The sequence below is a fragment of the Gossypium hirsutum genome, chromosome D07 (genome assembly GCF_007990345.1).
Source record: "Gossypium hirsutum isolate 1008001.06 chromosome D07, Gossypium_hirsutum_v2.1, whole genome shotgun sequence".
NCBI classification, from domain to species: Eukaryota; Viridiplantae; Streptophyta; class Magnoliopsida; order Malvales; family Malvaceae; genus Gossypium; species Gossypium hirsutum.
This window is the reverse complement of record NC_053443.1, coordinates 59,023,283-59,035,369: the sequence shown is the minus strand read 5'-3', so window position 1 is coordinate 59,035,369 and position 12,087 is coordinate 59,023,283. Positions and strand designations below refer to the sequence as shown.

Genomic DNA, 12,087 nt, shown 5'->3' with positions numbered 1-12,087 from the left:
ACTAACCGAATTCGGTTAATCGGTCGGCTAACTGAATTAATTCGATCGGGGGTCGGTTAATAATTTTTTGGAAACCAGGTTAACAGTTAATTCGATTCAAAATCGGTCAGTTAATCGAATTAACCGAATTTAATAAATAATATTATAATATATAAGTATTCAGTCGGTTCGGTTAATTTTTTGGAAATATAAATTAATCGGTCGGTTAAGTTGGTTAATTTTTTATTTTTTTATACTTGTTTTAACCAAAAATAAAAAAATATATAAATTTCAGTTAATTCGATTAACCGATTGGATTAACCGAAAAAGTTCGATTCGATTAATTTTTTCTAAAAAATTTTAATTCAATTAACTATTAAAAGGATCAATTAATTCAATTAAGTCAAGATGGAGAAAAAAGTATTCAAACATGTAGGCATAGGTTAGCTGACGTACAAGTTTGAGTGACACGCATTTCCAAGTTGAAGATGATTTTGCTCAGCTTTCAAAGAGCTGACCACTATTTGAAATGATTGGAGTGTAGAGATGATGAAATCATCCATCCTTACAATTTCAACATGTCCTAATCATGATTCGGGCTTAGCTCAATTATGAACTTCACCTCTTCAAGAAGGGCGGGCCCGGCCGCCACTTCTCTACCAACTGCCCTTGTACACTGATTTTTCATTAGTCAACCCACTGCCTACACTATTAATTTCTGCTTAATCCAAAAACTTCATTGCATTGCTCGATAGGATGCCAACTTTAAATAACAAGGATTACAAATACCAAATCTCTTGTAAATTAAACAAAGGTAGCATACATCTCTAGATCACCGACCAGCTAAGAAGGATCCATGAAAATAAAATTGTCCCTAACAAAGTAGTACTCTAGTTTTAATAAAGCAGAAATGAAAACGGCTGAGCCAAAATAATGCACCTACAAAAGCAACACATACTCCGGCTTATCTTTCCTATGCCCCACCAATGTCCGATACAAATACATCTTGTCTACCAGAAGCCTATCATCAAGGCTAAATTCCAGCTGTTCACTTTCGTTTATGATCTCCAGATTCAGGCTTGGCATCTTCTTTGCGAGGATCTTGCAGGCTCCGAGGGTAACTTCGCAGGAGGACATCCAAAGGGATCGCATTGTTTCATACTTTCCCATGTCCTCTAAAAGTGCTACGTCACCAAAGGGGCAGTCCCTAATCTCTAGCTTGCGGAGTTTTTTGCAACCGTTCAACACGTAGAGCATTCCTTTGTTACTGTCGCCGGCAAAAGCAATGGACAGCATTTCGAGCTTCTTAGCATACATTCCTATGTAAAGAAAAACCTGATCAGTCAGAAGGCCAGAGAGTGATAACCGCTTCAGACTCTTGTTAGACCGGACAATTGCCCCAAAACCTTCATCCAATGGCTGATTGGTTACAGGGTCAGCTTTTACGGGGTCAAGGATGCACAACCTGAAACGGATAAAATTTGTGCAATTCTTGGCTACAGTGATGAGGGCAGCATTCGTCATCTGATGACAGAAATACAGCAATGAGTTGAGCTTAGGACATCCTGATGATATAAGGACCAAACCTTCCTCTGTCACTGCAGCATTTCCGGCATCAAATGGATCCGATGGGAAAACCCTCAATTCCTGCAATTCTTTACAAGTTGAAGCTACAACTCCGAGTCCTTTGTCTCCAATACAATCCAGTATCTGCAACATTTAAAGTTTAAACTGATTATTGCCATTCAGTTAATCGGGACGCCTACAACTGGATATCAAATAACTAAAAGATCATACCCAGAGACGCTGAAGTTTCCTGCAGTGCTGAACCAGCTTCGTGAGATCATTACCTTGAAGACCCGGAGCATAGCTCAAGTTCAAGAATGTCAGGTTTTCGCAAATAGGATAAATAGCTGACATGCAACAAGGAGCAACCTCCAAAAACCCAGATAAACTCCTGATTGAATTGCACAATTGAATGACAGTTTTCAGTTTGCTGAAGACCTCAGAAGATGGATCATCCACATAAGACCCAATACCCAAGTCCACCAGTTGGGGTGCTCGCATCAACAGTTTTTGGAGCGTATCAAGCGGCACCATGCGGTTTAACCTCAAACTCTTGAGGTTAGGCGACCTTGCCACAAGTCTTTCGAGAGATGCTAAGTTTATTTCTCCTTTGAGGCATGCGAAATTGAGGGAGACAAGAGATGTGCAGCTTTCAGGAAAGCAACTAAGCCAATGGCCTCTATGATCCTCAACTTCATTTTCTTGTAAATCCAGCTCCCTAAGAAATCTAGAATCAAATAATACCAAACACAGAAAACAAATTAAAAGCCGCACCATCCTAAACACTTCACTATCGTATTATGGAAACACATAGCAACAGAATCCCACGTACACAAGTTAATGAACCATCAAAATTCAGAACTAGGGTTTATATTAGATATATTATTGCAGCTAATAAGTTGCATAGTACAAGGAAAGCATTGGCACTTAGGCTGTAGCCAGACAATCCAAGCAAACAATTAAGTAAACAGGCTGCTGCATCATACCACATCCAACACCACAAAACCAATACATGTGACTCGTCAATGTAACATAAAACGTGGTTCTCATATAAATCCACTTTCATGAGCACTTGCATATTGCTACTAAGAATCTCATGAATATCAAATTACGGCACAACCCAAGTAGGGAATAAAGATTGTTACCTGCAATTGGCAGCAATAGCAGCAACACCATCAGTGGTGAAACCTTCACAGCTGACGAGAACCAAAGACTTAAAATTGGGAAAAGATTTAGAGAGTAGCTCAAGGCTGTCATCAGACACAACCATCCTCTTAAGTCTAAGCTCTTCTAATCCGATTCTACTCTTAGCCAAGGCTTTGATCCATGGGTCAACAAAACCTCCCCAATCATGTGGCACCAAATTGAAGTCAGCGAAATGCGGCTTCCCTTTCAAAGTCAGCGATTTCAAACCTGGAAATCGGGCTATTAACCTCTGTGGTGTGATAGAATAACAGTTGCCAATGAAAACCCTTTGCCTGCTGTATCTTTCGATCTTGTACCATGATTTGCAAACTAAGGACACTGAGTTCCGGTCTTTGTGGGATGTAATGAAATCGAACACGTGCTCTACGACTTCATCTGGGAAATAATTCATGTTTATTGTTTTTTCTCAAGGTAACTCCCCCAGAGAAAAAGGAAGACAACTTGATAAGAAAAAACTAGAAGAATGAAGACCAGATCTAAAGATTTTAACTAAGACCCATAGTGGGGTGAGGAGATTCAAAAAAAAAAAAGGAAGCTTTTTTTCTTTAAAATGTTTCGAAATCTCTCTCAAGAACCCAAGTGAAAGAGAGTGAAAAGGAACTCGTATTCTCTCGAGAAAAACAGAGATATTTTTGGAGTGAAAATGAAGGAGAAAAATGGATTCTTTTCAAGGATCATCTTCAAAAACCCAAAGAAATATAACTTACGCTACAGTTTAACAGAGCAAAGAAAATAAAGGAAGAAAATCAGTGGGAATTTTCTTCATAGATCTGAAGAAGCTTTAACTTCTATAAGTGGAAAAAACTGTCATCTGAATCTAAGTTTTAATAATTACAAACAAATACAGGAAAATCATAAATAAAAAGAAAACTCTTCTTCCTTTCCTTCTCTCTTACTTACAAAACCGAACCAGTTGAAAAGTGTTAAACTTGAAAGAGAGAGAGAGAGGGAAGGAGAGTAACCAAGGTTGGGTTTTGGGGGTAGTAAAAGAGGGTTAAGGTAATGATCAGAGGGTGGGTATTGAATGGACGAGAAAATTAAGAGAATCCGGAGCGTCGAAAAGTGGAGCATGCATGTGTCTTTATCTCTGGTTTCGAGTCATACTAAAAAGTAAAGCGACCAATAAGCAATGCAATGCAATGGGAGATGTCAGGGAAAGAAAACAACCTTTGTTTTTGGGTGTAATGACAAGAATGCCACACACAGGACACAGCAGAGCAGATAAGGGTTCTATTGTTTCACTCGCGCCAGTATAGGTAGTCGCTGTCTCAGTCCACGACACCTCCATGTGAGTGGGGCATACTCCAATCAAAGCCTGCCAAATTCATATCCCCTTTTTCTTATTATATTTTATTCTAGGTATAGTGTTTTTTTTTTCATCAGCGGCACCTGAACTATAACTGTTATTCATTTTACCTCTCAACCGTTAGTTACCTCTGATCACTCCTAACTTACCACGTAAATGTTTATTTTTCTCCAAAATCGTACTAAAACTTATTGACATTGCAATGATGGTTGATAGTAGCCTCGTAGGTTATCAAATTTATCATCCATGTGCGTCGACGAGAATGCCTCTAAGCTTAGTACGTCGGGGAATGGTACATCCGAGAGATGGTGGTTGGGTTTTGAACATTGAATCATGAGCCGGGACAATACAAAATCAAACTCAAAATTGGGTCTCGACCCTGTTATTATTCGACTATTTTGACCTTGACACAATTGATGAGCAAGACCTTTTCATTTGGAAGTAATATCATGTCATAATAACTCTAGCTAGAGTCACGAAAATACTTTTTAAAGATTGAAGGGCAATCTGCATGTATACCACGTCAGTAAAGTTAGCGTTTATAAACATTAACTTTTTCATCTGTTTTTTAATGAACTAAACTTGTTAACTAGTGACAATTTAGTAACATGTGATTTTAGGTAATCTTACATTACATTAATCAACCCTAAAAAACTTACATTACATCTAAATGAGGAAATATAACGTGCTCAATAATGCGCTATATAATCTCAGATTCCGATAATCTTATTATTAAAAAGCAATATTTCATTCTTTAAACCACAACGCACCTTAAATGTTTGAATATTAACTCATCCATTTTATAACGATAAGTCTTAGTTTGACATATAAAATTTGATTAATTTAAATAGCTGGGAAAGTATAAGTTAATTTCATGAATGTTTTTTTAATATAGTAAAAGTAGATATTATTCAAATATGATAAATAATAAAGAGTATTGCAATAGAAGCAGTTGACTTGGAGGTTTTAAGAGATTGAAGGGGTGGAATTTTTACGAAGGTTGGATGATACATTAGTCATCTGGTGAGATATTGATGGTGGCACATGTGGGTTGAGTTTAGGTATGAAGTAGTGTGAGAAATTTTAATTTACTTTTACCCAACTAAGTTTTTACTTTTTACTTTTTCTGTGAATGTGGATAAACTGAAATCTTTAATGATTAGGAAATTCAGTGCTCTAAATGCATTTGCGTTTCAATCCCTTCCTTCGTTTTGCTAATCATTGTAATTAGTAATTAACTTAGTGCTCTAAATGCACCTTTCTAGATAAAGTTAAGGAATATTAGATTTTGTAGGGTAAACTACTAAAATACTCACCTTTGTTTACTTCTGGTTACATTTTAGTCACTGATCCGTTAATTGCCATTAACGGTGTAATGGTAAGCTGATGTGGCACGTTAAATCATCATTTCAAACTTTTAGGTTAATTTATACAATCGGTTCTCATTTTTTTCGTTTTGAACAATTTAATTTTTTTTCTTTATTTTTCATTCTCTTTTGCTTCTCTCTTTGTTTTTCTCCTTTCTCCGGTCCTTTTAACATAGTTTTTCTCCATTCCTTTTAACCTAAAATTTTGGTTTGAAATAATGATTTAACATGCCACGTCAGCTTACCATTACATTGTTAATGTCAATTAATGGCTCAGTAACTAAAATGTTACAACACGATAACGTAAGTGCCTAAAATGTAATATTTCAAACATAAATAACTAAAATGTAACATGAGGCAAACAAAAGTGACTATTTTGATCGTTTACCCTGCTAATTATGAAAATATTATCTTAAATCTATTTTTAATAATATATTTAAGTGAAGTGGTAATAAATTTATGTTTTAATATTATTGAACACATGTTTAATTTTCTTGAATTTTTAATTTTTAATTAAAGGGTATATAAAAGTATGAAAGAATAAAAATGGCGTCATGGTAATATTAATTATAATTTAAAAGAAAAAATATTTTTGTAATTTCATAACTGAATTGATGACCTAATTAAGAGTGACACCAACTCAGTAAAATTTTCAGAATCTATTTATTTACTATTTTTCATATATATAATGCGTATATTAATGTTAAATCTATAATTACAAATGATAGATCAACTTTTGAATTGATAAAAATATTTTTTATTCTCACTATATTACTAAATTGATGTTAAAGAAATAATATTTTAATGCATGAATAAAAAATAATACCAATTCGAAAGATAATTTAATTAGGTAAATTCATAGTAATGTTGAAATGGACTTTATATTAATATTATTTTATATCGAGTATTTTGGATTATTTGAAATTAAAATTTAATACTATAAATAAATGTATTAGCATTAAATATTTATGCATTTTCATTCAAGTAGTATTTAAAGAAAATTATTGAGAAAAGAAAATTAAAACATTATTATTTTGTGAAAAGACCTCTCTGATCCTTCTCGATTTTAATTTTGAGAAGATTGGTCATTTTAAAAAAATTGAATCAATTTAATCGTGGTCAATTTTGAAAGTGAGCATTTAAGAAAAATTAATCACCACATTAATGTTTTCATCAATTTTACATATTTTTTATTGATATAATAACACATTTAGTCCTTAAAATTTACACATTCTACTTTTATATATATATATACATATATATTGAAGCTCAAGTTTTTTTGTATATTCTTTTTTGAAAATATTAGATTTATTGTAAAATTTTATATATTTTCAGATAATTTTTTTTAAGAATTAGTATCAATCAACAAAATAGGTAAATATTGAGGACTTAATTTATTATTATATCCATCAAAATTATATACAATTGACGAAAAACATTAATTTTCGTGATTAGTTTTCTTGATTTGCTCACTTTCAAAATTAACAATGATTAAACTGCTCTGATTTCTTTAATGAGATCAATTTACTTAATATCAAAATTGAGATAAAATCCGATAAATATCTCTTGTTTATCTTGTAATTTATGTTGTTGTTTTTATAAAGTCGAATTGATAAAATTTGATAAACATTGAATCTTTATATTCATTTTTGAATTATAATTTAAAATGTTAAATAAGAAATAACTTATTATAAAATATTTTAATTATTTTATATTACATGAAATAAAAATACATGATTAAATAAATTAAAACAATTAATCATGTATTTTTAAATAATAATTACTTATATTGATTGTATAAAATAAATATATACTTCAATTCAATTAGTTTTTTTGGAGTATGATAATTTGATTATGAATTTTTTATACCAATTTTGGACTTTAGAGTTGTTGGACAAAATAAATTTTATTTTATGATTTTTAAATATTATAATTTAATTTCAAAGTCTTTTTCATAATTTTTTTCAAGTAAATAAAAATAACCAATAACTTTATTAAATTTTTTTTATTTTTATATAAATGCCTGGATACTATTATTATTATTATTTAAACTCAGTAGGAAAATCATTAAAATTTTATTATTTTTGTAGGTAAGCATAGGTTCGAGTGCATCGTAATGTGTTTATCCTCCTATTTAAGAGTATTCTAGTATTTACTTATCTAGTCTCATCTAGGTTGACATTTAAAACCACGGGCTGGTAGGAGTCCCGGCTCCTTCTAAAATAGAAAATTTTCTATTTAGGCTCTTTTAGAAATTATAAAATTTTAAATTACTAATGGTAAAATTACACTTTACCTCTCAAAATGATAAAAATTTGATTTAATCTTTTAAAAGATATAGGCTATTAAAACGGTAAAATTACATTTATACTATTGTAAAAGTATCGTATTCACCCCGTTTAAAACTAATATTTAGGTGAAATATTTGTAAATATATCCAATATATTTAAGTTTTATTAATGGTTATGAATATATTCAACATCCGTTGTAACGAGAATGGTCAAATAACAAAACGAGTGACATATCATTAGTGCAACAGTGGTGAATTTAACAAGCTTTGCTCCATCAACATCCTTAGAGCCAAACCAGAGGGACACGATAAGGAATAACAGAAATGGTTTCAGTGAGTGTAGCCTGAAAAAGGCTAAGTTTTTATGGGACATTTTCTGTGATACTAGTTTGAGAAAATGTGAAATAAAAACAGGAAGGTGGGTTGCCCTCATCTCCTAACATTAAGGTAGGATTCCAATTTTTGGCTGACAAATGAATTAAATTTTGTCATTTTGTATGATATAATAGTTGAATTATACTATGATGTTGTGTATAGCAGGAGAGTGTCCCAATCCTATTCATTGCTTCCCACATTAGTCCATTTCTTGGCTGATTGCCTACCCACTTGCCAACTTTATATTTCAATTTTTACTACCTTTATTAGTAGTTTCCTTGAGGAATTCACTCGCCACTGTAAAAAATATAAAAAAAATCATGATTGAGACATTAAAATTTGTTCTCATTTGAGTAAATATAAAGCATCCATTGCTCATCATCAGCAAAAAAAAAACAAAGTTGCAGTTCAAACACAAAAATTCCATCAACATAGCAGATACATGGTGTGTATATACGGAAGATGATGATTAGCCTTGTAGAAAAAGGCATCTTACATCATTTTGTAAAGTGATAGGCTAGAAGTAACCTTAGGATTCCTTTTACACATAACATACATATTATTCTAACATGATTTCAACTTCCCTTCCTTTTTTAGCCATTTTTATTTTTGGTGACCTCTAACAAAACCCAAGCACTAATAAGGGCTCATAATCTGTCTTATATCACCAATGGGTGTTCAGTAGGAAAATGTTATTTCATTTGTTCAACCAGCCTGAAGCTAAAAGAAAAAGGGTGTTTGTTTTGTTGGTTTTTAGTGGCATGACATAACATCGCCTTAATAGTGTTGAAAATGTGGAAATTTGAGTCAACATATTGTGTGCCGCCCCCACTTGATGGTGCCACGCGGAAGATGTTCAGTGGAATTGTACCACCTGCTTCTTCAAGTTTTACCTACTACTACTACTTAGCTATAAAGAAAGAAAATAATTCAAAGATTTGGATTCAAAAACCATGTGATGGTGGTAGTAATAGAATTTAGAAGATGATTCTTTTGCCTACTACTTAAGAAACTTAAATTATTCAATGGCCTAACATGGGTCCAACTTAAACCAGAGCTGTACAAGCTATTTATTGTTTTGAAGCTGTGTAATGCCCTTTTCTTTGAACAAAGGGATTATGCCAATATTTTATGATTGTTGGTTACAATTTCATTAGTTTCAGGGAATCGTTTTATAATATGTTATTCCCTTTCAAACTGTTGTTTTCAAGGGGGGGGGTGTAGTTTAATACCAGTTCCATAGGAATGGGGTGGGGTTGATGATGAGTGACCTGTGCTATCAACCATTCCAAAAATAATAAGGTGGGTTTGGTTTGGTGTGACTGATGATATATATTTCAAGAGTCCAGAAAATTGACTCGAGCAATGCTATTGATTTGTTGTGGCAGTAGATAGACTTAATTATGACTTTATGGTTCAAAAAATTCAAGGGTTTTTAACATGGGAAAAGAGATTACTGGGATTTGGCTTTTGGACCAAATGAAAAGGGGTTGTGTGACATCGGAGCAGCTGCGGCTACCCTCAACAATTTAACAAACAAAAAAAGACAATCCAATGAGAGGATTGTAATTTTGTAATTGGAAGAGGGAGTGGTTAGGGCTTTAAAAAGTATCAAGGGTAATGAAAAAATACTATAATTATTGCCCCACTTGCATATAATTACAAGGAGAAGCAACACAAAATGAAAGTGAAAGGCCAAGAAAATAAAGAAGGGATAATGTTTTTAGAAAGTGGTGATGATCATTTCCCATCTTCATATGCAGGGCCGCTCATCATTTGTAAGAATTGCAGACCATGTGAAGTACACACAATGGTTTCAAAGCCCCCCCAAAACAAAAGATTATATCCTACCAATTCAATGACCTGAAAACAATTCCCCAATTATTATCACCTAATAACAGACTTGATTGATTGGCATTGAGGAATTATTGGACGAAATTAGGAGCATGATTTCATGCTACAGGGGAGGTGTTGTTTAGGAAGGGAAAGGTGAAAGGGCATGCGGGCATGATAACGCATGAAGATGGGAGTGTTGTTTGTGGTCCAAATTGTTTTAACCCCAAACTTATCATTGTTAGAAGAGGTGGGTTGAAAGAGAGTTGAAATATAAGATGTCTCTTTACTTGTCTCTCTGATGATAGTGGTCCAATGAGGACAAAGACAAAATTCCCACATTTAATCTGATGGGTCTAATTTGAAATCTGCAACGACAAGAGTCGTGGTCGTCTCTGTAATGTAAAAATACTACCGAGGCAAAAAAGGAGGAGAAGGGTTAAGGACCACAAATATGGTCGGTTGATGTCAACTTCTCTTCTATTGCATAGGCAGGCTGCCGGCTAAACCTAACATATTATGCCCTTGCATGACCCTCATCTCATCTCATGTTAGCTGCTCTAGAGTGGGCTATGAAGCCCAAAGGCATGCCCAAGTGGGCTGCTCGCACACCTTTAGATTTAGTACCCTCCTGCTTCTCTTCTACTATGACAGGTAAGTTGGTGGTGATGCTATTAGTTATATCAAGACATGTGACCCGTGAATTGAAAAGCCAAGATCTCCCCCACATGGGTCTTTGAATATGGCAAAACTGTTTGATAAAACAATCTGAAAACAGCATTTTATCTGCCACATGCAGAGTTTGACATGACAAATACTACTAGTTTTACAGTCATGGTTCACACCAAAATCCAACACTTGTCTCTCCTTTCTGCTGCTCCTATTATACATCTGCCGACTAATCTGAACGTCTGTTTTGACGTCATATGTTATGTTGGACTCGCTTAATATTATTCACAAGGCCATGCGTATGAAATAGTAAACCTCAGCTGAGAACAGATTTTTCATGTTTTCCTGAGAGAACTGATGAGGGAGCATCGTAATTTTCAATCCAAAATAATGGATGTAATAACTTGTGTATCTTGCAGTTGCATTCAGTTTCTAGCAAAAATCTAATATCCAAATGCCATAAGTGATGATGGAATGATTGGATTTGTCACACAACAGCAGTTCAGAGAGTTCATTTGTCATAAGATCAGACAGGGCTAATAATCAACCTTGAGTTGTATGATAGACAGAGTTTCCTTAGTCACCCAGTGGTAAAGCTAAAAATACATGGCAATATTCACAATTCAATTCGTACAGAGTTATTATATGACTATAAACCATGTAGTTTCTGCACTACTATATCTATGAATAATTTGCTTTCTTTTTCCACTAACAATAATGACAAAAAGAAAACAACTTCAACAAGGTCAGTAGGTTCATACTACTAAGGTATCAATCAAAGCCTGATGCCTTGGTGCCTAATCTAGATCAATCAACTTAGCACAAATATGCTAGCCAAATAAGAGTTCGTGCAATTTCTGCCTAAATAATCTTCAGATGGGAGCAATATATTGAAATTAAGAGAAACTTCAACGAGCTGGGATTAATCAATATATGATATAAAGACAAGGGAAAGCACAATCAGAGTAACATACAAAATACACAAGCAAAATGCCGAGCAAGTCGTCAATTCCAAAACAGACGAGCAACAAAGTGTCTAGCATACTAGTTAAACGCATGGGAATCTCAAAAAATATGAACCATTATTGCAACTACCATAAGACATATATCATCTTAGTAATAGCACTTAGTGAAACAACATACCAAGCTAAGACTTACAATTATAAGTGAATCTCTTTAGAATGAAAAACATAAAGCCACATTAGTTTCCCGTTAATTTGTTCACTCTCTTTCTAAAATTTTAAAGGTGTCTTCTTAAGTTCAAAATACATAAGGGGACTAATTCATGCATGCATTCACAGTCAACTGCTACTGCAGAGAGGCTATGATTCCCCTAACAGGTTTCATATGAGTGTTCCTACATAACATCGTGCAAACAAAGCTCTAATTTTGATCAGATTTTACTGAGCCTTAACAGAGAACACCCATTTGTTCAATCCCAAATCTCTTTTTAGCTAATCTTTTAAGGCATTTAAAGAACAATTGAAACAATTAAA

General features: G+C 33.6%; 1 protein-coding gene across 1 annotated transcript; it reads right to left on the bottom strand.

The window, feature by feature from the left end:
• Nucleotides 1–765: 765 nt before the first annotated feature.
• On the bottom strand, nt 766–3,897 carry LOC107935837 (protein AUXIN SIGNALING F-BOX 2). The gene is made up of 3 exons (XM_016868453.2): nt 2,691–3,897; nt 1,777–2,272; nt 766–1,689 (listed from the first exon to the last, which is right to left on the bottom strand). The coding sequence occupies exons 1-3, from the start codon at nt 3,140–3,142 to the stop codon at nt 919–921; spliced, it is 1,719 nt and encodes a 572-aa protein (XP_016723942.2). The 5' UTR covers nt 3,143–3,897; the 3' UTR covers nt 766–918.
• Nucleotides 3,898–12,087: the final 8,190 nt, after the last annotated feature.

Bases quoted from the DNA above. Each gene is read 5' to 3' on its own strand.
- LOC107935837 (XM_016868453.2), bottom strand. From the start codon at position 3,142: ATGAATTATTTCCCAGATGAAGTCGTAGAGCACGTGTTCGATTTCATT. The intron at 2,273-2,690 runs GTAACAATCTTT...ATTTGATTCTAG, and splicing joins GCTATTGCTGCCAATTGCAG to ATTTCTTAGGGAGCTGGATT. The intron at 1,690-1,776 runs GTATGATCTTTT...TAAATGTTGCAG, and splicing joins GGAAACTTCAGCGTCTCTGG to ATACTGGATTGTATTGGAGA.